Source organism: Daphnia magna, linkage group LG3 (assembly GCF_020631705.1).
Source record: "Daphnia magna isolate NIES linkage group LG3, ASM2063170v1.1, whole genome shotgun sequence".
NCBI lineage: Eukaryota > Metazoa > Arthropoda > Branchiopoda > Diplostraca > Daphniidae > Daphnia > Daphnia magna.
Window position 1 is genome coordinate 576,854 of NC_059184.1, and position 23,536 is coordinate 600,389.

The 23,536-nt window shown below is 40.3% G+C and overlaps 6 protein-coding genes across 17 annotated transcripts; 3 read left to right on the top strand and 3 right to left on the bottom strand.

Moving 5' to 3' along the window:
- Positions 1-73: 73 nt before the first annotated feature.
- LOC116919198 (cyclin-dependent kinase 11B) lies at positions 74-3,056 on the top strand. Of its 2 annotated transcripts, XM_032925130.2 has the most exons (9): positions 74-190; positions 275-485; positions 603-1,213; positions 1,290-1,587; positions 1,657-1,801; positions 1,862-2,006; positions 2,072-2,418; positions 2,476-2,624; positions 2,701-3,056. In XM_032925130.2, the coding sequence occupies exons 2-9, from the start codon at positions 385-387 to the stop codon at positions 2,993-2,995; spliced, it is 2,091 nt and encodes a 696-aa protein (XP_032781021.2). In that variant the 5' UTR covers positions 74-190; positions 275-384; the 3' UTR covers positions 2,996-3,056. The 2 variants fall into 2 exon arrangements, with proteins under 2 accessions (XP_032781021.2, XP_032781022.2); XM_032925131.2 differs by having other exon boundaries at positions 149-485; positions 603-1,210.
- Positions 2,614-11,484, bottom strand: LOC116919195 (DENN domain-containing protein 5B). 4 transcript variants are annotated; one of them, XR_006644376.1, is made up of 32 exons: positions 11,254-11,484; positions 11,071-11,183; positions 10,570-11,006; positions 10,172-10,503; positions 9,925-10,103; positions 9,667-9,863; positions 9,485-9,597; positions 9,235-9,425; positions 8,959-9,170; positions 8,653-8,901; positions 8,357-8,549; positions 8,121-8,288; positions 7,942-8,038; positions 7,818-7,853; positions 7,529-7,664; positions 7,337-7,465; positions 7,143-7,264; positions 6,939-7,078; positions 6,759-6,877; positions 6,202-6,695; positions 5,955-6,138; positions 5,652-5,893; positions 5,409-5,517; positions 4,320-5,307; positions 4,133-4,253; positions 3,876-4,071; positions 3,673-3,767; positions 3,556-3,603; positions 3,399-3,475; positions 3,221-3,330; positions 3,093-3,163; positions 2,614-2,991 (listed from the first exon to the last, which is right to left on the bottom strand). XR_006644376.1 is itself a non-coding variant. In XM_032925122.2 (22 exons), exons 1-22 carry the CDS (start codon positions 11,336-11,338, stop codon positions 5,707-5,709), a joined length of 4,110 nt encoding a protein of 1,369 aa, XP_032781013.1. In that variant the 5' UTR covers positions 11,339-11,484; the 3' UTR covers positions 5,508-5,706. The 4 variants fall into 4 exon arrangements, 3 of the variants coding, with proteins under 3 accessions (XP_032781013.1, XP_045026984.1, XP_045026985.1); XM_032925122.2 differs by lacking the exons at positions 2,614-2,991; positions 3,093-3,163; positions 3,221-3,330; ... (4 more) ...; positions 4,133-4,253; positions 4,320-5,307 and having other exon boundaries at positions 5,508-5,893; positions 8,357-8,546; XM_045171049.1 differs by lacking the exons at positions 2,614-2,991; positions 3,093-3,163; positions 3,221-3,330; ... (4 more) ...; positions 4,133-4,253; positions 4,320-5,307 and having other exon boundaries at positions 5,508-5,893.
- LOC116919200 (fucose-1-phosphate guanylyltransferase) lies at positions 3,330-5,621 on the top strand. Its single transcript, XM_032925133.2, has 7 exons — positions 3,330-3,483; positions 3,565-3,816; positions 3,884-4,078; positions 4,147-4,230; positions 4,293-4,427; positions 4,496-4,792; positions 4,851-5,621. The coding sequence occupies exons 1-7, from the start codon at positions 3,423-3,425 to the stop codon at positions 5,462-5,464; spliced, it is 1,638 nt and encodes a 545-aa protein (XP_032781024.2). The 5' UTR covers positions 3,330-3,422; the 3' UTR covers positions 5,465-5,621.
- Positions 11,485-12,319: 835 nt separating the features above from the next.
- On the bottom strand, positions 12,320-19,646 carry LOC116919205 (G1/S-specific cyclin-D2). 4 transcript variants are annotated; one of them, XM_032925140.2, is made up of 5 exons: positions 19,472-19,646; positions 15,819-16,415; positions 15,432-15,647; positions 13,842-14,150; positions 12,320-13,778 (listed from the first exon to the last, which is right to left on the bottom strand). In XM_032925140.2, the coding sequence occupies exons 2-5, from the start codon at positions 16,020-16,022 to the stop codon at positions 13,551-13,553; spliced, it is 957 nt and encodes a 318-aa protein (XP_032781031.1). In that variant the 5' UTR covers positions 16,023-16,415; positions 19,472-19,646; the 3' UTR covers positions 12,320-13,550. The 4 variants fall into 4 exon arrangements, with proteins under 4 accessions (XP_032781031.1, XP_045026999.1, XP_045027000.1 ...); XM_045171064.1 differs by lacking the exon at positions 19,472-19,646 and adding an exon at positions 18,597-18,621; XM_045171065.1 differs by lacking the exon at positions 19,472-19,646 and adding an exon at positions 17,208-17,547.
- Positions 19,647-20,391: 745 nt separating this feature from the next.
- On the top strand, positions 20,392-21,417 carry LOC116919207 (39S ribosomal protein L21, mitochondrial). Its single transcript, XM_032925143.2, has 4 exons — positions 20,392-20,540; positions 20,609-20,806; positions 20,869-21,189; positions 21,260-21,417. Exons 1-4 carry the CDS (start codon positions 20,441-20,443, stop codon positions 21,361-21,363), a joined length of 723 nt encoding a protein of 240 aa, XP_032781034.2. The 5' UTR covers positions 20,392-20,440; the 3' UTR covers positions 21,364-21,417.
- On the bottom strand, positions 21,174-23,506 carry LOC116919206. Of its 5 annotated transcripts, none has more exons than XM_045171067.1 (4): positions 23,398-23,506; positions 23,075-23,310; positions 22,838-22,904; positions 21,174-22,738 (listed from the first exon to the last, which is right to left on the bottom strand). In XM_045171067.1, exons 3-4 carry the CDS (start codon positions 22,875-22,877, stop codon positions 21,987-21,989), a joined length of 792 nt encoding a protein of 263 aa, XP_045027002.1. In that variant the 5' UTR covers positions 22,878-22,904; positions 23,075-23,310; positions 23,398-23,506; the 3' UTR covers positions 21,174-21,986. The 5 variants fall into 5 exon arrangements, with proteins under 5 accessions (XP_045027002.1, XP_045027001.1, XP_045027003.1 ...); XM_045171066.1 differs by having other exon boundaries at positions 23,377-23,500; XM_045171068.1 differs by having other exon boundaries at positions 23,075-23,202; positions 23,275-23,418.
- Positions 23,507-23,536: the final 30 nt, after the last annotated feature.

Consider the following 23,536-nt stretch of genomic DNA (forward strand, 5'->3'; position numbering starts at 1 on the left):
TCAATTCACGAAGCGCGATTGCCATATATTCAAATAGCCTTTCCCTGCTTTAAGTTTTTTGTCTCCGACTTCCACAATCCACAAATTACTTAGGAATTTCTAGTTCCGACGTTTCAGGGTGGCTAAAATGAGGCCTGCACCCTGCATTGTATACAGACCGCTTTTCAGTTTTCAGATTGTGTTGATGCTGGTAGTTAACTCGTTCTTGCATTTAAATTAGCCTATCAAATAGAAATCAAATCATTATATTAACGGTTTTGTTTTCACTTGCGAGGGGAAGTATTGTCTGTTTTAGTGCTGAACCCATTCCTTTCTCTCTCGATTTTCTGTGAACCAGAAAATAACAATTGTTACATTTGTTCATTGAAATCTGCCGTTACTGTGATGTCTCGTAATGTTACAAATGACCAGCGTTACAGCGAAGGTGAATTATCTGATAGTCCAGATTTCCAAACAGTAAAAGAAGGTGATGAATATGAATCAAGGTATGTTGAATGTTAATTGATACATAGATTACTTAATTGCAATGTGCTGCATGCAAGTAAATTATTGTTTTTATACATCTAACAAATGTGTTTTTGCTTGAAACATGCATGAAATAGTTTGTCACTATCTGAAGAAGAACAAAATTGTGATACACTTGCAATCAAGCCACCTCAACCTCAGGCTGACTACTCTGGAGAGGATAGGGCAAGAAAACGTAAAGAGCTGAGCTCTAGTTACCACCAAATTACCGGTCATCATAGTTCAAGTAGAGCCATTAAAAGCAAAACAAAAGAGTCAAAAAAGGATGTTCACAGAATGGAAGGAAAAGAAAGACATGATTCAAAATATGAAGACAGACGTGTTAAAGATACTAGAAAGGAAGATCTCAGAGAAAGACTTGAAAGAGACAGGAGATCCAGAAAGAGCAAAGATCCTGAAGTGCATTATGAAAGTAGATATTCTGAAGGAAAAAGACAACACGACATGCGAGGAGCAAGAAAAAGTGACTCAAGATTAAGCAAGCCTGACAGCAATGAATTTGATGTAGCAAAAATTGATATTGAAGAGCACATTAGCCATAAAGAAATAAAGAAAAGAAAAAAACAAATGGATCGCAATGTTGTACTTAGCAGTCCAGAAGATGTGCAGGTAGAAGCTGAGACCAGGACAGTTAACAAAGAAAATTTGCGTGCTTCCAAAGCCTCTGAAGATAGCTGCGATGAAGGTAGTAAGTTTTCCTAAAATGATTTTTGCTTGAAATAAATATTTATAGTTTTGCTAATATTGGCTTAAAATCACACCAGATATCATCTCATCAGGAAGTAGTTCTTCAAGATCTTCTACTATTCACGAAGAAGCTTTTGCTGTTCTGCAAGGAAGTACAACTCCTACAAGTCCCAACTTGTCACGTGGAGATCGTGAACTCTATAAAGAACCTGAGCAAAAACGCAAAAAGAACGAATCCGGTTCAGTTGAAGAACTGAATAGTGTGGAAATAACACACACATCATTAGATACCATGGAAAATAAAGAAGAGCTTCCGCCTTACTTACCGGCTATTATGGGATGTCGCAGCGTTGGTGAATTTCAATGCCTCAATAAGCAAGTTCAAGGCTTTCGTTTACCAACTTTTCTCAGAGAGCTAATTTTTTATTTTGGTAAATCTGGTAGGATTGAAGAGGGCACCTATGGAGTAGTTTACAGGGCTCAAGATAAAAGAACCGATGAAATTGTTGCTTTAAAACGCCTTAAAATGGAACGCGAAAAGGAAGGTTTTCCTATAACGTCTTTACGTGAAGTCAGCACTTTACTAAAGGTAATCAATTAATATTATTAACCACGAATTTTACAGCATGTAATAAACTTCTACATCAAGGCGCAACATGAAAATATTGTTACCGTTCGCGAAATTGTGGTAGGAAGCAATATGGACAGTATTTTTATGGTGATGGACTATGTAGAACATGACCTAAAATCACTAATGGAAGTGTTAAAATCCAAGAAACAATCTTTCTTACCTGGCAAGTTATTTCATTAGAGGTGCAATCAATAGGAAAATATTGATTAATTTTTCTACTTTCTCAAGGTGAGGTCAAATGTTTACTCCAACAATTATTGCGTGCTGTGGCTCACCTTCATGACAATTGGATTTTGCATCGAGATTTAAAAACATCAAATATTCTTTTGAGTCATTCGGGAATCCTTAAAGTAGGAGATTTTGGCCTTGCTCGAGAGTATGGTTCACCTCTGAAGGCGTATACGTCGATTGTTGTAACATTGTGGTATCGGGCACCGGAGCTGCTACTTGGAATCAAGGAATACTCAACTCCTATCGACGTTTGGTCTGTTGGGTGCATTTTCGGAGAACTTCTTACTCTTGATGCCATTTTTCAAGGGAAATTTGAAGCCGATCAGATAAATAAAATATTCAAGGTAAAATCATCTTTGGTCAACTAAAACCTTTCGTCTTATGTTTCTGTCCGAATTTAGGAGCTAGGAACTCCGAACGACAGCATTTGGCCGGGGTACAGTGAATTGCCTTTTGTTAAAAAGGCATCATTCGCAAATAATCCTGTTAGCAATTTACGCAAAAGATTTTCATCGCGGCTAAGCGAACTGGGAGTGGACTTAATGCAAAAGTACTTTTATTTCTTTTCTTTCTTTAGTTTCTTAATTACAACATTAAGATATTTGTTTTTGTTCTTCTGCGTTTAGATTTTTGACGTACGATCCTGCAAAGCGCATTTCTGCTGAAGAAGCGTTGAACCATACCTATTTGAAAGAGCCTCCTTTTCCTATACACCCATCCATGCTCCCAACTTGGCCTGCAAAAAGTGAGTCGAATGGAGCCCGTAAAGCACAGAGTCCAAAACCTCCATCAGGTGGTCGAGCATACAAACAATTGAATGAAGAAGTAGACGTCGACGCCAACACAGGGTTTCACATGGGTGCCGCACACGTTGATCGCAGAGCTAACCTTCTAGGTCCAGGATTTAGCCTGAAATTCTAATCGTTTTATCACATCATTATGACGTTGTAAGAAAAATAAAATCCCGTGTTTTTTCTCGTAACAATTTAAAAGTGAATGGGAGTATAGCAGTGGTTACTGGTTAGTTTGGTGGAGCATCTGTTGGTCTGGTTGCCTGTTGGTAGGGATTTTGCCACCTCGTTAGGCTATCTGTAAATCAATTTTTTCAATTGTTTAAACGATTGTGATAGATTATAATTAACAAACCAGATTTGTTTCTCGTCATTATCAGTAAGCATAGGAGCCTTTTCGTGCGCTAGATGCCAGGGGTCTCTGCAATCGTTCTTGTTTTGAATAGGTTGTCAGCAGCATATTTGCTTTACTCAAAATATGAATTTGAATGTTTAGATTGTTTACGTGGCAAAGCCGCTAAACCTGGGTTTACCTGTAAGATGTGACAGTCGCAAGAATGGAACAGATACAGAAATACATGGTTCGCTTAGCACAAAACTTCAACAAAAGCTTCTCAGGTTGGGAATCGAAGATTTTATCCTGTTATCGTAACTGTGCCGTATTTATAAGGCTATAAATTTTTTATTTACCCATTTTAGAGGAAAAGGCTGATTTTTGGGACTGTCTAGTTATCTCTGCTGCAGATGAAAAACAAAAAGACTGCTTTCAACAGCAACTTGACGAACAATTGAAGAATGGTGAATTACCAGGAGCACCAAAATATTTGGTGATTGCTGATTGCCCTGGGTCCATCTTGGGGTCAGGAGGATCTACCTTCCATATCTTAAAGCAGCTCAAAGATCTTTTTGGAAATGATTTGTTCCACATGAAAATTTGGATTAGTCATGCTGGTAGGAATTTCCCTTTTATCAAATAACATTAAAAAGCTATATAGCTACAAAAAGTTTACCATAAAAGGGGGCTCTAGCAAGAGATTGCCAAATCTAAGCTGCACAGGCAAGCTCTTCTGTCCTTTGCCACTAGAAATTGAAGGAAAGGCAATAACAATTCTGAATTTGAAAATAATTCTAACGTCACCTTTCCTCAAACTGATGAAAAATGGAGGAATATTTATTTGTGCATCTGATGACATTGAAACTTATTGCCTTGATGGTAAATCAAATGTTAACTACAAATTACCTCAATATTGATGTTAATGGTTTTTACTTTTCATTCTGTAGGCCTTGAAAGTACTGTAGAAAAGTCAAATCCATTGACTGAGGATGGAATTGTAGCCATTGCCCATCCATCTTCAATAGCTATAGGTAGCCAGACAATCATAGTATTTCTAGAATCACACAGCTTTAATTTCCCTCGGATTTAATAGGAAACACTCATGGTGTGTACGTGCTACCTGAGTCTTCAAAAAGGGACGAAAACTGTTGGCTGACCAGTTGTCTAGAAGTTTTGCAGAAACCTAATTATTCTACAATGAAAATGAGAAAAGCCTTAGTAAAATTGGGTAAGAAGTTATCATCACAGATATTCCAAATGATGGTTCGTCGTAGCTTAGATCCATATTTTACGAAGGGGACGGAGAGGAAAGAGTGTACACGGACAGCATGTTTTGGTGCGGGCCGGAGCTAGTGAAGAAAATGGTCACATTCGCAGAGGAAAACGGCGACCTATACCGTACTGAAACGTGTATATATGGAGATTTTCTAGCATGTATGGGCTCTCGTCCAGCTGAAGAAAAACTATACTTGAAAAGCACATCTGATTCATCAACAATCAAAGGGAAAATAGCTAGTCATTTTGGAGAAACACCGTTGAATATTATGGTGCTTGAGCAATCACATTTCTACCATTTAGGAACAATGCCAGAATGTAAGTTTGTGTTTACTTATCCATACGCGGCCAAAATCTAAATGCAAACTATTTATAGACTTAGAAAACTTGAACCCTACCTCAGAGCTATTCCAAACCTTGGCGATGAAACCGATCGCTCAATCATTCTGCCGCGAACCATCAGGAATTCAAGGCATTGTAACTACTTCTTGTCTCGAAGCGGATGTCGAGAGTATGATAGGCAGCGTTATGGATAGCTGCATAGTAAATGTTCCTGTTGTTTGTGAGAGACAGACGATTGTCAGCCATTGCGTGATTGACGATCCGATAATTCAAGTAATTCCATCATGTTGGATGTTTCATACGGCAGCAGTGAAGCAAGAAAATTCGGTTCTCTATGTCACGATAGCCTTCCGAATAGATGACGATCTGAAAGGGAGAGTAGAGCAAAGTCGTGGCTGGAAAGGTACAACATTAGAGCATCCAACTTCCACTTTATGGCAAGCGCGGTTGTTTCCAGGCCTCGGAACGATGAGTCAGTCCTTTACTGCAACCTGGAGGATGGTTTCAAACCGAGAAAAGAATGAAGAGTTCGTTCAAACTAACACGCTGCAGCGTTTTAGCATGGAAGATATTGTTCAACATAAATACATACCAGCTATGATGCAACATCGAGAAAATGTCCTGCACAAGATAAGCTCCCGTGCGTAGTCCACAAGGTTTTTCTGCAACTGGTTTACATTGGAGTGTTACGTTTTCGACGACTATTTCGGTGTATTCACCAGACCAGACACGTGCATGTTACCCATTTAACCATATTGGAACATTTCGCATGAAATTGTAAAATAAACAGATAGTTTATCCAGTCTATCTACACACTTAAATCAAAACGGAATACGTATAAAATGTATCGTAGATTTCTCTTAAGGAATAGTTTGTTATTCATTAAAACTCTAGTCGATGCCCCGCGTAATGGATGCCTCGAGAATGATTTTCACCTTCTCTTCGCTTAGGGTTTGCAAGAGAGGTTGTAGGTAATCGCGTAATCGCTTGTCCCTCAAATACGAGTTTTCATCGTAGTGTGTTAAAGTAGAAGAACAAGACGCCAGTGGACTAATAATCCGATGGAGCATCCGGTCTCTTTTAAAGACAGATTGTAAGACATATGGAATGATCAAACGGTATTTGGGATTAGTCGTACCTTGCAGCAAGACAGAGGAATAATTGTAGCTTATCCCGCTTTCCTAATGAATGTCCGTAATGTTGAATCTTTTCGATGATATCGCACAACCAGCGGCGAGCGGGTCGATCAGATGAGGGGTCCGCATAGTCTCGAACGCTCGTTACCGAACGTGGGTCTTGCGTATAACAATCCCGAACTTGCACTGGGAAACAATATATCAGTGAGATGCGAGAGATTCCGAAATAGTTGAAAATAATGTTCTTACGCAAATAGTCCCATAAGAAAAGATTGCGGCTGAAAATTCTAGAAGAACGAAATCCATGGTGCAGGACCAGTTCTAGGCAAGGAACCAGTCCTGACTCTCCGCAAAGCAGCGCCGTAACGTTACCTCGTTCTCCCGTAGGCTCGAGGTAATACTTGATAAGATTATTCACAGCCTCGCCCAGCAAACACTGCATTTCCGTTTCTGTAAATTTGCGACGTGTGCCAGGGCCTTTCAGGTTGATATTGAGATTTCCGGCCAAATTTGTAAGGGAGCTGGTGAGTGAACTTTCTGTCCGAGTCGCACTCGGTGACCGAGTACGAGACCCAATCGGTACGTTCGAATTATGGGCTGGCGAACCATTAACATGAGTTGAAGGATCCATGGATCCTAAATCAGATCCACTCATTGTACTGCAGTCGTATTGCGTAGCGACTAGCAGACGCTCTGTGGAACCATCCTCAATGTCTTTACCGAGCCAACGGCCACATGGAAATCTGGTTCAATATGATAAATTTGTAATTAAAAAACCAGGACAACAGTTTCAAAATTTTCATTACTTGAAGCCCCGGCCAGTAATTTCATTCCGTACAATGATATGGTCAATCAACCAACGACTATTGCCGATTTGATCTTCAAGTCCAATTCGCAAAGTCGTGAGTATTCCAATATTTTTATGCTAACCAGTAAATTAGAAGATTATAGCCATTGGTTCACAACGAAAAGGGAACGAAACTTACCTGAAAGAGAAGTTCCAGACGGTCGTTTGCAAAGTAAAGGGCCTGAGTGTCAGCCAACGTCCCGCTTAGCAAGAGGTAAGGCCGGCATGTTGACATGCTTGACTGGCGACTTTGGACGATCAACACACGGTACGTTATCACTGGAAATACAAAATTGTTATATTAACTAAGGTACTAACTGAAATGGTATTATGGCATTTCTACCAGTGCTCGTATATGTATGTGTAAAAGAATGATAGTCCGCAGCGTTGAGTGTTAATAGGTATGTCAAGAATAGGTTGCGCTCGTCTTCGCAACGCAGAAAAGCGTAGCGTTTGTACAGAGTCCTTTAGAATAAATTATGGAATTCAACGGTTTGTTGTTGCGTCGAATATTTATCAATGCCTGATTAAGATTACCTTAAGAGATTTTCTTCCGACAAGAGAGTGGTTAAATGCACGTAGAGCAGCTTTTTCTCTAAGCATAACCGAACCCACGCGCGCGCATAACCCAAATGGGTTTTTATATCCGCCATGTTTTGAACGTTCCTAGAAAATAACCGGAAGAAAGATAAGAGCAATTCGCAATAAAAAATGATTGGAGCTGTTCACCTCATATCAAAGATCAAAGATTCCGGTAATGGTTTCATCCGATTCGGAGGATTGCCAGCACGATTGTTATCGATCGAATTGCTAGAGCGACTTCTATTGGCTGCACCATCGCCATCGTACGACGGCGCTGAAAGATCTGTAAAATGACAGCCAAGCAACCAGAAATGAGTTGTGTCGCTTGGAAGAATTACGCTTTAAAAAAAAATGGACAAGGGAAAACTTAATGAGGATCACTGAAACTACGAGAAAAACAACCAAATCGAAATCATGCAGTAAGTAATAAACTTACTCCGTAATCTTTTCCTCAACGTGACAAATGCATAAGCTGCATTTTGAGAACAATATTACAAGAAGCCATCAATATTAGTAAAAGATAAAATGGTTAGTATCAAAGAATACGTATTGCGTCTTACCTGGAGCTTGACTAGAGGCTTTGACGGGCTTACTGACCGCAGGGGCTGTTTTCAGATCGTGATAATGTAGGATATGCGACCACAGTGCCGATTTACCCTTCAGGTAGATATAGCAATGAGTTCCCAGAAGTATCGAGGATAAAATTACAAAACCCTAGGCTTTTTAATCGAATAATTACTTGTTTAGTTTGCAATCCATGTGCCCAGACGCGCTCTAGCAGATCACATAGTCCAGCAATCAACGTGTTATCTTCGACACCAGAGACTGATACTTGCCCATGACCTAATTCGAAAGCTTCACTGCCCATTTTACCCACCAATAAACGCTTGGTTTTGGTTTTGCATTCCTGGGAAGAGGACATTATTTTGGGCTTTTCTTTCACATTGCTAATTGAATATATTCTGTCAACATTACTTGTAGAAGTTGTTCGACGAATTTCCAGTTGCCCTGGGCAATCACAGCCGGCCGCGGAACAATCGGCACTGCCGGCACAAGGTTATTACTATCACGTATCGTTTCAGCTATCCCGCTTGATTCGAACCCGATAGAGTAGGATTTCTGTAGTGTCGGCTTCTCCTTCCGCCGCGATTTCTCTCCTTTCTTCCTGCTCATCATCGTCAAGAAAGAAACAATCCCATCATTATCAAATGGCGGAATTAATGGGAAATCTCTTTACAAATGTCTCAGCTGAAATCAAAACGAGCAATTACCCAATGGTTTCGTAACAAGGAGCAGTGCTCAGCATCGAATTATTGAGAACGGGAAAACTTGGATAAAACTTATTGGTTCTTTGTTTTTTAACAATTGGCCGCTCGTCCATATTGGTAAGAATTTCATTGGGCGTAACTACATTCATCAACGGTTTCAGAAGACGTCGTTCCAACAACGCAGCCGTCTGTTCGTACCAAGTGCACGGTTCATAGCCCGGCGTTCGGACCATGGAATCACCGTAACCATCCCTACAATGAAACATATTTCAATTGAATGTAAAAGCAAACAAATTATTTGATTATTACTTCAAGAGTTTGATACGAGCGTCCAATACGCGAACTGAGTGACTATATTGGCCATAATTGGCCAAAACTTTGGCATCAATGAAGCTAGCAAACATTTGACTTTCCAAGAAAGATGACATGAACCGGAGATGCGGTCCAGGCTGATCCGAGAGAAACGTAGTTTTATCAAACGGATGTACTTGGTCTCTATTTGATAACCACGAATCCATATCCTGCGATAGGATAAAATTTATGATACCACTAAACACAAAAATAAACCAGCTGACGGATAGCTACCTGATTAGGTTGATTAAAGAAGTATTCGTAAACAGAAAACATGTGAGCAAATTGATTCAAGAAAATCTCGCGGATAGCATTGTTGAGTATTTGCACTCGTAAATAACGTTCCAAATCGCTGGAAACCGTGACGGGTTGTTTTTCCATATCACCGTTTATCGAACCAGTTTTGGCATCTTCGTTAAAAACACCTACAGAAAACTAAGCGTTAGGAAAGACATTTGACATTCGAGTGATCAGGACTGCAAACCAGTGCGTTTCGCTATAGCCGAAATCCGTTGAAAAGCTTCCGAGCGTTCGAGAACCGATGCGTTTGAGCCACTGGCTAACGCCATCGGAGACCACGACTGGCGATGCTTATTCCTAAGTAAGAAAATTTATCGTGAATTTCAAATTTGAGTAAAAAAAAGGAAAGATAATGTTAAATTGTACGAAGATGACGATTGTATCGTAGCGTTTGGTGCTGATTTCTTTTGCGCGGAGGACGAGCTTGTAGTACTTGGGTTCTGTTGCAACTTTGTGAGCACCTCTCTTAACTCGTCGGCTAACTCCCTGTGTTGTGGGAACGACGGTAAATCTTCCGGAATGGTAATTCTATCATTATCAATATCCACCATGCACAAGTTTGCCTAAAATAGAAAACGTATTTCAATATTGCTGCCGTCGTAGCCCCAAAAGCAGAATGTGTACCTCTGAGGGAATGCGAGCGTCGTCAGAAGGAAGTGACCGTAATCCCATCAGGAAAGGTACCGGGGCATCCAAGAAGTTGTACATGGCTGCCGGTAAGATGGGAACGTAGACATGGGGCCAAGAGAATGGAAATAAAAGTGTTGTCAGGGATTCGGCTACTAACATCAATCGACTGAAATCTGTGACACCAAAAAAAGATAAGCGGTTGCTAATTATTCCATGATATTTCTTAGTTTCTTGTGACTACCTTGAGAATAGATAAGCACTTGGCTCTCAAGCAGTAAACAAGTCCATAACTGTATAAGATGATCAATCCCAAGAAGATCAATGACTTGAACGATCTCGTACTCGAACAGCGGAAGTTCAGAGTGCACGGATGGACGTTGAAAGATAAGGGTAGAGCTCGTAAGGGTCGACGACTGCGTCCACTCCAGATTGGGAACGTTGGGAATGACTATGCACTGATTAGGACTTGGTGGAGGAACGGAGAACAACAAATAATGGATATATGATTCTGGACTAAGCATAGACAAAGGGTGGTCACCCAGAGTAGATAGCTCGGAGGAATGCACAGCCAATCTAGTGAAATTATGAAACATTGGAAAATTAGACTCCAAAAAACTAAACAGGGGGATCAACTTTTACCTGTAGAAATTGATGAGGAAATTCTTAGCGGCATCAACGAGGGGGTGCTGTCCGATAAGACAGACGCACTTGGCAACTAATAAGGAATCGCGAAGGACATCGAATTTTGCTGTACTCTTGGCTTTATCGTACAGCCGAGTACTGTTGACCTTAAAATGCCTAGGTAGGGACTTTGAGCTAGTAGTTGGATCTTCAAAGACTTCCAAATTGGATCTGGGTGCAATCTCAACAATTTGAGCTGCATGCATCTTCTGCAGGGAGCTGATTGCATTGATGATTGAATCATCAACCACTTCTTCATAAAAGACTAAGGAAAACCCATACACTTTGGATCCATTTTCCTTGGTTATAATGAATGGATGGAAGTGAGGTTCTTTGTTAGTATCATGAGACTCTTTTGGAACACAAGAGAAATGAACTCCTGATGGCATACATAGCTAAATATTAAAAATGATTGTTTTAAAAAGGTTCTTATATTCAATATTCAATGACATAGCAAACCGTGGTGACAGCAGAACCATCAAATGGATTCCAGGCAACATTTTCTGGATAGTGTGCTAAAACTTGCGGGCAATAGGTAGCTTCTAGAGGGCCTGAGAGGGCATTATGTTCATCTGTGGCCACCAAAACAAGTATATTGAATCATGTCTCAAGATGTAGGTTAAGATATCAAGGTCTACTTACTATTGGGGACTAAGCCTCGCATCGAATCCAGACCACACACGGCAAAATAATCAAATACATTATTCACTTGGGTTAAGCTATTCATTATGCAAGTTGATGAGTAAAAGAACTAGAATAGGTGCACAACATACTGAACACATGAAACTTGAGACGGAGGAAGATTAAACTTGGACGACAAATAGCATTAAGCGCCTTTTCTGTGGGACTGAGGAAGCTTTTCTTTTGCGTCGTCTGCACTTTTGTTTAGAAAAGAATAGAATTTCAGCAATTGTGCGATGTTGCCAGATTATTAAGCTCTCCTTTTTCTGTCTTTCTGGTTTATTTTTTCCTTTTTCCCGGTCCCGGTTCATCGAGTCTCTTTGTTTCGATAGGGGCCAACTTGGCCATGGCCAAATAAAGTGTAATTTAAATTTTTCAAGGTTGTATGTAGAAAATAAATGGAACGAATATCAATCAAAACCTTAACAACAAAAAAAGTCTAGTTCTTAAGGTAACACAAAAAGGATAATAAAGTAGTTGAACAGTTTTCACGATGCTCACGAGTGCGATGCTCATCCATTATTCATATTCAATTTAAAAGATGGTTGGACTTCTCCTGATTGCTTCTTGCCTGAATATACTTTGTGGCATTAAAAGCTTTCCCACTATGTTTCTAGAAACATTCACCTACAAGACGTAATGTCAATGACAGATCTTTCCAGACAGCAGAGTCATTGAAAGTGCAAGGACTCCCTTTCATTTTTACAGGGTTGTTATAAATTGTGACCGTGAACGTAATTTACATGTTTCACCCGCAGAAACCTTGTTGAACGAAATTGAGACTAATACCTTTTTGTGTGTGTGTGTGTGCCTGTCTGTTGAAGGCGTTGTCCTGAAAACTATTCTCTCTTCCCTTGATTGCGTGTCAAGCGACCACTCGGTTACAGAAACGTCAAGACAAAAATTATTAATCATCTGTCTCACCTAGAACATCCCGTGTTACATGAATTGAATAAAGTCCATCCTTATTGCCTTGCACTTGAGCTTTGGGCGATTATGTATGACTCATTCAGTCATAAAACCTGCATTTCGTGTATGAATGCATAATATGTATTGTTATACCTGAAGTATACAAAAAAGGGCGTGGATACACACAATAAAAAGGACGGGTAACATCCAACATGTACTCGTACTTTAAATCAGACGGGCAAAAGGGAGATTGAATATTTAAAAAAAAAAAAGAAAAAGTGACATCAAACACACGTTTACGTTAAATGTCACAAAAGCGTCTCCAACTGATCACAAAACGATGGTACAGCATTCTAAAACGAACTACATATTAATGCACAAAACGAAATGGCGGCACAACATAATAGATATATGTACGACACTTGTGTGTTCTCTTTATAACATCAACTTATTTCCATTCCCACTAGCATCTTTTTTTGTTTCTTTTTTTTCTTAAGTTTTCCCATCACTGTTTGGATTGACAGCATAAAAATCAAAGACATAATAAACGAGAGCCATTATGTGCAAATTAACCTCTTCAGGTACCAAGAATTAAAAATTCCCCCTTAAAAAACGTTGTATGAAGATAAAAGGACATATTTTGAAGAGGTTAGCAACTGAAGAAAAAAAAATGAATATACAATTGTTAAAGGGAAAAAACAATGCAAATGGCTGTAGAATACATAAAAAAAAATAATAATAATAATGATTGAACATTGCTGTCTGTGACTAGGACACCCAGGGATTTTGCAAAGGGGGGCAGGTGGAAGGGAGTGGTCGAGGGAGAGTCAAAACCTCGTAAGACCTTGGAGCGTAACAAATATATGTAATGATATACATATAGTAGGATTGTTTTTTTGTGAAGGAAGGCAGTTGGAGGGGAGCCGAATACACTTTGGGAAGCAGACAAAGTGTCGGTCGATATAGTCTTGCTTTGTAAGAGTGCGAGAGAGGATTTCCTGAGTGGAAGATATAACGGCTGAATTATCAAAAGGTTTCGACCGAGTCGACGGCACTTGCGGTTTGCTGCTACATTTTATCTGTAAAACGAGAAACGGATCATGGGGTAGTACAAAAAATTTGGTGCTTTCTGTTTTGTGGCACATGGGAAGGGGGAGGAATGGCAGGGCTTTTGCTTTTGGGACAATGTCCGATTGTACGGTGCTTACACTGTTTAAAAAATTTCAGGCAGGGAGGAGGTTTCTTTAAAAGAGGTAATAATTCGTTGGTATCTATATAGTATAAAAAAAACTGTGTACAAAGAGCTCCATTTGTTTTCTTGGTAAAAACGTAGACTCCAGCACGTCCATTCAAAAGTGAATATCCCGGACGTCAGTGGGCGTTCCAGCTTTTTCATGGTCGTTTTTGGTGATGGTGGCAGTGGGTATGGACAAGTTGGAAGGAATATTGGACTCGGTCGAACATGAAACGAGACCCAAAGAAGCGTTTGATGTCACATCACAAGAAGCAATCAGAGCCGGGGGAGCCAATGATCGTAGAAATTCATCCACTTGCTCGAAACATCCACGCAAGATTTCCTATAAATATTTCAATTGAAAATTTAAAACATTTCCATTGCTAACGGGCTGTTGGTAACTTACAGTTTCAATGTGAGTGATGGTTTGTAACTGTGCGATAATGTCGTTAACAGTGAAATCTGTGGCCGACATGGTAGGATCGAGTTCGTTTCGGATGGCAGCGACGACGCAAGCACAGGCGATCATGCTAGGCGGGCACATGGCGAACTTGTACTCGAGGGCACATAAAGCAATGTAGCCGTGCGCAGTCCGTCGAACTGGACCCCACGGATTGCTGACATCCAGCCGGGTCATAAGGTGGTCGACAAAGTCATGCGGTGTGATGGAGCAAATGTCCCACTTAAGTCGGTTCAACACCAACAACTCCCATTGCTGAAACAAAAGAAGATTTTCGTTAGTAATGTGAGAAATATTTTCGTCGTCTTTTTTCTTTTTTTTTGACACAAGATCGTCACACGTGACCGATGGTGAACCTGTTCGTCATTCAAACCACGCCTTCTCTAAATCCTTGTAAAAACACAGGCCGCCGCTTGCTAATGAGTTGGGTGTTTAAATCTCACATCGGTCTTTGAGTGCCATCAAAGGGGCAGGAAAAAGAAGGGGGGACAAGATCTAGAATACCCCCGCTGAGCTAAAGGAATGTGTCGGCCAGCTAGGGAGAAAATTGGGATTTAGTGGCGGGCCAGTTGCTGACGCCGCCATCATTTCCATAGGCTATCGGCCAAACGGGAGGGCTAGCCGAAGGGGTCATGTAATCCCTTCAAACGCAGTCGCGCCGAAAGTGTCGATTCATGTTTTTCTACCCACCCTTGGAAGAAAAAAAAAGATATATATGGTAAGAACTGGAGAAAGATTTTTTTTTTTGGAACAGAGGGGGGGTTCGTTCTTTGGTCCAGTCATATTCCATCTTTTTTTTTTTTTAAAGAGGGGTGATATTCTTCCAGGTCATCCGTGCGCCCGCAGCCCTAAGCTCCCTCCTACTTTGCTCTGTTCTCTCCAATCAAGTAGGCCTGTGTGCATTTATACAAAGAACTTTTTCTTAAGGCAAAAGATGGTAGGCGGAGATCATTTGACAGAGTTTTTCTCTTTTCAGCCCCTCCAAATAATAATAAAAAAAATGTACTAGATGTGTGTGTACCCGATTTCCCCAACAGGAAGTGGGAAAGTTTACACACACATCTATCGGCCAGTGCACCACCATCAAAACCACTAACCAACAGCAGCTATACATGGTTTTGCCTGTGTGGTCAAAGTGGTCTTCTATTACAAGATATTCCATTTTGTATGGAGAGAGAAGTTGCGGGCAAACCCTTCTTGACCCCTGGGTAGAATGCCCCTCTATATAAAAAGACGCTTTTTGCCCTAGCATCACAATGGAAAAGCAGGTCATTGAGAGATTGTTTCTTTCACCCTCCCTCACACGGCCCATTAAGCTTCTCGATGAGTGTAGGGGGATAAAAATGGACAAAAGCATCGACTAAAGTCAATGGCTTTTTGGCTAAATCTGCGTAGCCACCTCTTGGGCAAAACCAACTTGTTGGCTTTTGTGAGCGAACTGGAGCAGCAAGTTCCATTGAGACTAATCACCCGTGAAACATCCGTTAGACAGCCTTTGTAGCCAAAGAAAATAGTAAATGAATAACGCCGTTTTACCCATAGTTCGTCAAAGTTAATAGAGCGATCTGTGTAGAGGACGAGCTTGTCGGCTGTGAGGGGAGACGTCTCTTTGAGTTTGGAGGCCAAGAAGAGGCAGACGGCGCCCAGCAACTGTAGGCGACTCTTGGTGATGGGGCTTACACTTAAGAAGCGATCCATGTAGTTGACAGCCAGCCAGTAGACGTCAGGTTGGCATTGTTGCTCTTCGCAAACCTGTAGGTAGAGACCAAAAGATTACAACTTCAGTCTCGTCGCGATAGTAAAAAGAAAGGCAATCAGATAAAAAAGCTAGTCAAATACTACGGAGGGCTACCTTTGAAAGAAAAACACAACAAGACATTGTGACATTGATGTATATATATATGTACGGTATACTATATCTACCTCAAGCATCCATTCGGTGACAATTTTCCTCATGTGAGGTTTCAGCTCCGACTGGACACAATCAAAATAGGAAGAAGAGAGGACGTGGCGCTCCTCAGACGAAAGCAAATTGTGAAGGACCCGGCCGTCTTTGAGTAAGACGGGATCAGCGTAGGCGCGGCATTCAAAATCGACTCGAGCTTCGCAACAAAATAAATCCTCCATGACTGCTATGGATTTTGTTGTTTTGTTTGTTACAGACAAGAGGGGAGAGAGAAATACAACGACGGGCGCCTTCGGGTCTGTGCAGATTTGTCGACTCGTTTCCTAATGAGCTTCGACGTGCAGCATTATGCGATTTGAGACGGTGGGAAAGAAAAAAAGTAGAACTTTTGTTGTTGTTTCGTATTGGCGCTGCCACTCGGTAGGTCTCTCAGCAACGCAAAAAGAACCTGCTTCACTTAAGAGCTCCGGTAGTCACTTGTTTCTTCTTGCAGGGAGGTCAGCGTACAGACACTCACGCAATTTCAGTCCAGGGTCGTAAGCAATGACGTCAGATGAGAAGACAGAAAATAAAAATGGGGAATGAAGGTTGTCCGCTGCGGGCTCGGCTACAGTCTATTGAAATAGAATAAAGAACAAGATGATGATGATGCTGTTGATGATGTGATAAAGAAAAGGGGGTTGGAATTTCTTTTAAGAAACGGACACAATTTGAATGCCACGAGTCCACCTGACTCTGCAATAAAAATCAACACTCTGAAAGACCAAAGGAAAGGTCTGGGAAAACATTTGAAGGCCGTTTCACAGAGAGAGAGAGAGAGACATGGAATGGAACGCCGGAGCCCTCTGGCTATGTGGCTCAAGAGTTTGGTGTTATGCCTCAAGTAGAAAATAAAGAGCAGCTTTCACTCTTAGGCAAATTGTCTGTAGCAACTCATAAATTGTGCAAACAATAATGCAACTAACCTGTTTAGCAATCTTTTTGCGTAGCAAAGCGAAACAAAAAAATGATTGGGCAAAACCGAAAAAAACAGGAAAACACGTAATGGTGTTCACAATAACAATAACAGTGTCTGGTTGTCACGAAAGCGATAGCAGAACCACCAACCACCGAGTGAGAAAGCCTACTGACTGTGCGATGCAGACTTGAGCACTAGAAGAGACTTAGAGACCTGTAGCTGCAGGGGGAAAAAGAAGGCGCTGCTTGTCAAAAGAAAAGAGATGCCTGAGAAACACTTGACTTTACGATCCTCCCACTCTTTTTCTTCTCTGGTCCTCTTTTCTTAACAGTGCCACCCTCCCTCCTCCTAGCACCAAGGCACACACACACACACACACACAAAGGAAAAAAACAGAAAATGGAGGTGTTTTGCGTACACAAAAGGAAATGGACGAAAAACTTGTGACCTATTCTTTTGATCTGTGTATATACGTAATCGACTGAATGACGAGCGCACCCAGAAACGTTTTTCACACGCTCGTTGTACACATTCCCAAATTGTATTGCCAGTCTTTTATCGATAGCAAATCGAGCGGAAAAATGGTGGGCAACCAAAAAAAGATAGCGCCAAAAATTATTGTTTGAGACATTCTTGTTTTTTTATATATTTTATAACCGCATCAACAATGAGATAGGAGTGAAGGTGCAGCTATGCCGTTCCAGGTGTAGATAACTTGGCAAACTGTTTGACCAAATGAAATGTTAGCGAAGAGGAGGGGCTATAGTTAAGTTAAACGCACAAAATCTTTATCACACAGTCAACAAAACGAGTATTCCGCCGGATGTGCGGATGAGATAAGAGCAAAGACCGTGAAAAACAAAAAAGCCCAAGTTCACGCGAACTTGCCGGCGTGTACGTCACACCCATAAAAAAAAAAGAATGAATAACAATAAGCGAATTTGAATTCACGGGGAACGAAAAAGGGCGGCCCGCACACACGCAAAACCTCCCAACAATGCCAAGGACGCATGTTTTATTCATCGTCGTCGGACTAGTCGTCGACTTTGCCGTGCGGGCAATAAAATAAGAAAACAAGCAAAAAAAAAAAAAAAACCGTTTGCGGTTTCTCACACTTTTTAATAACAGAGCGAGCGCTCTTTGGATCGACGGCCACCCAACTCCCGGGTTTGCTCTCATGCTGGTGGTTGTGCGTCTCAGATTCCACCTTCTCCCAACTCGACCCATATTTCCGTGTACTGTCTAGAATTTCTCTTCTTTTTTAACAACAAGGGAAGTTTGAAAAAGAAGACGAAAAAAAAAAATGTTTTCTTTTCGTGTCTGTCTCGTTAGATCTCCCCATAGGCCTCCTACTGCCTCCCGCAGCGTGTCATGTTATTCCAACGTGAATGGAATAGACAGAAATTTGTCGAGCTGTCTGGACTCCTGTCCACTCGCATGAACTGCACGAACATGTCCCCTTCTTTTATGGAACAAAAACAAAGGCAATCTAATCAAGGTTTACATTATACAAAATCGATTCTTAATGTCCGCCCACATATGTATCCTTGGATTATCTGATAAGTCTCTGCGAACGATCATTCTTTCTGCAGTTGATAACCTTTTACCCATTCATACGAATGGCCAGTTTGTCTTTTACGGAGATAAATTAAGAACCCACGTCTGATAGATGAACGTCGCCAATTTGAAAAAAAGGCAATAACCACGCCGCTTTTATCGACCGCCGAAAAAGCTCTTTCCAAATCGAAAATATGCTGCTTATCAGTTTTTACCACGTGCAGAAAACGCACGAGATTGGGAGAACAAAGAAAACTGTCCAAGACAGAGAAAGTCAAACCTGTTCACCAAACCTCCTGAGGTGTGTGTCTCTGTGTGTAAATGCTGGAGGGGGTGATTCAACTGACCAGTCCGGAGGAATTCCAAAGGCCTTTTTTTTTTTTTCGTCTTCGTTTTCAAGAAAAACAAAAATAAAGAAGAAGTCCTTGTATAAACAGGCAAATAAAAATGAGAAATTTCAAGGCAAACCGGTTGACTTTGGTCTCGGTTTTATCACCCCCCTGCTCTCTGTATTTGGACATCTTCGGATATGTCATTCAGAAGATGAGGTCGGCATCTCGATAGTCGTCTTTCCAAATGATGTTCAAAGAAAAAGAAATCTTCAGAAGATAATTAAATCCAACTGAAAACTAAAGAGTGACATTCCTAACCTCATAACCCATTCAAGCGATGTAACCTTGTAGGTTTCAGTCTTTCCGCCTTTCTGGCTGTGTTACTAGGCCCTCTGATCCAACAAAAAACCCGAAAGTAGATAAGGATTTAGACACATGAGAAAGAAAAGAAACCTTGAGAGAGAAAAGAAAACTTGTTGAATCAACAAGAAAAACCAGACGATCGTCTGTGAGCCGTGCAAAACACAAACGTGTATAGTTCGCCATCTTTTTCGCCAACACGTGTGGACACGTCCTCAAAAAACTTCTATCTTTCTCATCTCAATGTTTCATCCCCTCCCACGAACTTTTTTCCCGACACATGGGGCACATTTTCCCTCCCAGGAAGACACACACCATCCACCAAAGCCAGAAATGAATGAACTTTTACGACTCTGAACAAACACGAGATTCTACCCTAATAGGCAGGGCTCAACGCGATATGGTACCACAATCAAGTAGAGGGTCTTTTTTTTACAATGAAGCTTTTAAACAAATAACTTACCCCCAGTAACACACTGTTTGGCCTGCAGAATTCGACTGAATGTCGGTGAGGTGGGGGATTGTAACAGGTGGCATGAACACGTTGAAAAACTCGATATTTTCCCTTGTGTTTTTTGCTCCGTCCAGTCGATTCGAGCGCCCGTCGTTCGTCGATTCTGGCGCCCAACTGAAAAGTATCCCCTCATCTCGGCTCTGGAGACACATCACTACACGCAATCCGTTGCTGCAATTTTGGCGCGCTACCGTTTCACATTTCTACATAATTTATCATGATTTATCGTTAACCATTTATAATAGATGACAATGTGTTCCCTTAACAATCATATGTATATTGACGAACGATAAATTAAGGCAAACGTAACGAATTTTGTTCGTTAACAGAAACGAACGTTCTGTTCGAAAACAGAAAACAATGACGTTAATAGATGGCGGTAGTTTACAACTATTTAATCGGGCAATGACTCCATCAGGCGTGGAATGAAATTCTATTTATATGCAGTTTATCAAAAATTACACAAGAAACCAACCTGAAAAAACCACATTAGATGAGTTCCTGAGTATTTTAAGCACCCGGTTTACATTCTTGTAAATACCGGTCTCGCATTGCAAACATCTTGTTTCGTTGAAATGAGGAGTTTTTATTAAGCAACTGTTTTCAATTAAAGATTTGTTCCTAAACTTCTATTTTATCTCGAGTTCATGGGATATCTGGAGCCGATATCTAAATAAATGATTGTGAGGTGACCTCAAAGCCGTCGTATGTTTTTCAGTCAACCGAACATCAACATTGCATGGGCATGCGATCACATGATCTACGAAGAAAAAAAGACGACCCATGCATTAATGTTTCTTTTGAAAAATTTGGGCGCTTCCTATTGTGTTTTTTCAAAAATCATCACCCCCTTATGTCCCCCTAGGTAAAAAAAACCAAGACAAGTTAGTGATCGTAAACTAGAAAAAATAAGTATCGATGACGGTATACATCGATACAATAAACATGGCGCTCATGAGAAATTTGTTGTCAAAATTATCCTTAATACAAATCAGCCCTAAATATTTGCGGCCAAATGGTATGTATACATTATATTTTACCAAGAGTATTTCAGCAATTTTTATCTTCAATATTTTTTTCTTTTAGGAATTGTAAACAGTATTCCTTCTTCAAGGTATATCCTACAAGTTGAAACTACTGAGAAATGTGCAATTCGCACGTTGCGATCTGCGGCTTTCAATAATTACGAAGGAGTTAAATTAAATGCTGCACAACAAACTTCAGCAGAACCTCAACAGGAAGTGTTAGAGAATCAGCATGATTTGGAGCTTGCAGTCACTAAAGGTGATTAAAAATCTTGTTACTCTAATACAATTTAAATGTTTGTAATACCTTTCATTTCATAGAGACTATTACTAAGGTCAACAATCAGATAGAAGAAAATTCTCATGGAAGACTTTTCGCAGTTATTCATTTTGCTGGTAAACAAAGACGGGTGACTGATGGAGATCTCATAATGGTCGAAGGGACACATCCCACTAATGTTGGAGATGTAATTCGTGCTGAAAAAGTTCTTCTTCTTGGCTCAAGAGATTTTACCTTGTTGGGGCGACCTCTACTTCGCCCTGACTTGGTAAGAGTGGAGGCCACAGTTGTTGAAAAATCCCTTACCCATACCAAGACCATTTTTAGGAATAGAAGAAGAAAGAACTACATGAGAATCAACTGTAATTATTTTGTTAAATTAATTATTCAAGCTAGTATACATATATATATATATTTAATATATCTCCACAGTTTGCAGGAATCACTTCTCCATCTTGAGAATTAACTGTGTTCGTCTCGAAGGACTGGTTGATCAACGCCCTGAAGTCGAAGGCGTGGAAGGGAGAATTTTTTAAATGTGAATAAAAATTTAGCAGAACTTGCTGAAAACAATACATGCTAGTAAACAACTCTTCTCTTTAAATCGATAAGATGCAAATCCGCTGGCATCTTTCCAAATAATCCGGATTGTTCATCACCTCCAAAAGGAGAGTTATGTGAAATAAGGCGATTGTTTCCGTCGCAGTCGGCAAAAGGCTATGAAAAGAAAATACAAGCTCAGCGGCCGTTAAGCCCTCCCTGTGTTCTTCAGCTTGGTGCTTGACAATGGAATTCAGCAGGAAAATATAATTATAGGGGCGTGGAGAAATCCTGCTAAACCTTCCGGAATAAATTTAGAAGAAGTAGGCTATGGTCAAATGAAATGAGATGACCGTTAGTGATGACCGCCTTTTAAAATGGAGGAAGGGGACATAATCTTGTGACTGAACGGCGAAAAACGAAACATACTTTTAACTGAGGCCATACAACATATTTACGATTCGAGTAAAAAAAAACAAAAAAACTAGCGTCTCATTCAACTATTATAAATGATCAATATAAATAATGAAACATTTAGTTAAGGGGATCTTGTTCGTTTGGCGGCGAATCTGAAAGGGGTGGAGTCGAAAGGCTTGACACAAGGTAGTTTGACTTCGAATTACTCGTTCTGTGTTTTTGAGGGTTCCGTAAGAAAGTGAACAGTTGTAATATGACGGCAGACATTTGCCGCATTCCAATTTTGACCATTGGCCCGTTTAAATGCTCTGATCGTCGTGTTACAGCGAAGGCAAACGAATGAATAGATGTCTGTCCGCGTTGATTGGTTGCACGACTTCGGGCGGTACACTTGAATCCTGTAGTCAACATCAAAAAGGAAGGGCGCCAAACGGCCCGAAAGGACTTTACGAGCAATCCATGTTTTCAGAAATTCTACAAGTGAGTTTTGTTCTTCTTCGACTGATGAGAGCGCTTCAGGACTACTTGATGCCAAAACAATTTTTTGATTCACAGTTCTGCTACCAAGTGTAGAGAATTCTGAAAGAAAATGCAGGCCATTGTGGCCTGATTTTTCATCATCCATTAACAATGACTGATCATGTTCTTCGCGTACTTTTTCGTGTTCAGATTCATTATCATTGTCAGAAAGATGCAACATTTTAACTGCCAATTCAGCTGCAGCAATAAGCAAATGTTTGTGTCCTGGTAGAATGTGGAATTTCATTGTTTGCCGACTGAAGTAATATTTTGCTTCAATTTCAGAGACACCTATGTCAGCTGCATCCAGACAATCTGTTGCATAGCTTTCCAGTTCATCAATCAATTGTTGAGTTACTAATTTGGACAGTGATTGGAGGTTATCATATCCACTACATAACAGTAGCTTGATCAAATAATCTGGTAGTTTGAGACCTATGAATTACAACAATGATGTAAGAAATACAAGTAAATCTAATATTAAATAATACAACTACATCTAAACCTGACTACAATATAAAACTAACTATGTACCGTGGTTTTCAAAGATATTCCATAATTGATCAGCTTCCATGGTTATTTTTCTCTCAACAGCAGGGATCTAATATTAAATAACATGTTTAGAACCCACCATAATTCATAAACTATCCATGATTTCAATGTTTCTATCAATATGATATCAATGAGAATCATATAACTTTTTTCTCCATAGTTACCTTCAACTACTAGTGAATTATAACAATTGCACTGCATTAAAGCAAGACTCTTTACCGGGAATAAATATCGAAGTAGAACTGGTAAAAAGCTGTCCGTCTCCAGAATCTTAAGCGGTCCAATCTAATGGGCAACTGCTAGAGATGCCGCCATGATGCTTGCGTTTGTTTATCATCAAGCTGTCCCTATGTTAGCAGGTAGATGTAAGACAGATTCTTTTTACGGCTACGATGCAATCCCTCTAGAAAATAGCATACGTTCGAAGGATTCTTTCCACAACAGGAAATCATAATCTAAACAAAAAATTTATGTAAAGTACATGTTTTAAAGTAAGCATGATACGTGCTCGAATCAATTACAACTGTGGTGTTCGGTGTTACTTTGATTTTGATGTAAATTGCAAATCAATATTTTCCAGCGTTGCACACAAGACAATTTCTCCTTATCAAGGTTTAACTTGACATTAATTACGCTATTAATGAACCAATGATGAAACAAAAAGAAATATAAAAAAGAAAT

Excerpts from the sequence above, each read along its gene's own strand:
- LOC116919206 (XM_045171067.1), bottom strand. The coding sequence starts at position 22,877 with ATGGAAGCTGATCAATTATGGAATATCTTTGAAAACCACG. Across the intron at positions 22,739-22,837 it reads GAATATCTTTGAAAACCACG|GTCTCAAACTACCAGATTAT; the intron begins GTACATAGTTAG and ends TGTAATTCATAG.
- LOC116919198 (XM_032925130.2), top strand. The coding sequence starts at position 385 with ATGTCTCGTAATGTTACAAATGACCAGCGTTACAGCGAAGGTGAATTA. Across the intron at positions 486-602 it reads GGTGATGAATATGAATCAAG|TTTGTCACTATCTGAAGAAG; the intron begins GTATGTTGAATG and ends TGCATGAAATAG. Across the intron at positions 1,214-1,289 it reads AGATAGCTGCGATGAAGGTA|ATATCATCTCATCAGGAAGT; the intron begins GTAAGTTTTCCT and ends AAATCACACCAG.
- LOC116919207 (XM_032925143.2), top strand. The coding sequence starts at position 20,441 with ATGACGGTATACATCGATACAATAAACATGGCGCTCATGAGAAATTTG. Across the intron at positions 20,807-20,868 it reads GGAGCTTGCAGTCACTAAAG|AGACTATTACTAAGGTCAAC; the intron begins GTGATTAAAAAT and ends TTCATTTCATAG. Across the intron at positions 21,190-21,259 it reads GAACTACATGAGAATCAACT|TTTGCAGGAATCACTTCTCC; the intron begins GTAATTATTTTG and ends ATATCTCCACAG.
- LOC116919200 (XM_032925133.2), top strand. The coding sequence starts at position 3,423 with ATGGAACAGATACAGAAATACATGGTTCGCTTAGCACAAAACTTCAAC. Across the intron at positions 3,817-3,883 it reads AATTTGGATTAGTCATGCTG|GGGGCTCTAGCAAGAGATTG; the intron begins GTAGGAATTTCC and ends TTACCATAAAAG. Across the intron at positions 4,793-4,850 it reads TTTAGGAACAATGCCAGAAT|ACTTAGAAAACTTGAACCCT; the intron begins GTAAGTTTGTGT and ends AACTATTTATAG.
- LOC116919205 (XM_032925140.2), bottom strand. The coding sequence starts at position 16,022 with ATGGAGGATTTATTTTGTTGCGAAGCTCGAGTCGATTTTGAATGCCGC. Across the intron at positions 14,151-15,431 it reads TTAACTTTGACGAACTATGG|CAATGGGAGTTGTTGGTGTT; the intron begins GTAAAACGGCGT and ends CTTTTGTTTCAG. Across the intron at positions 13,779-13,841 it reads CCATCACTCACATTGAAACT|GAAATCTTGCGTGGATGTTT; the intron begins GTAAGTTACCAA and ends AAATATTTATAG.
- LOC116919195 (XM_045171049.1), bottom strand. The coding sequence starts at position 11,338 with ATGAATAGCTTAACCCAAGTGAATAATGTATTTGATTATTTTGCCGTG. Across the intron at positions 11,184-11,253 it reads GCGAGGCTTAGTCCCCAATA|ATGAACATAATGCCCTCTCA; the intron begins GTAAGTAGACCT and ends TGGTGGCCACAG. Across the intron at positions 6,878-6,938 it reads GTCTGGAACTTCTCTTTCAG|CATAAAAATATTGGAATACT; the intron begins GTAAGTTTCGTT and ends TTTACTGGTTAG.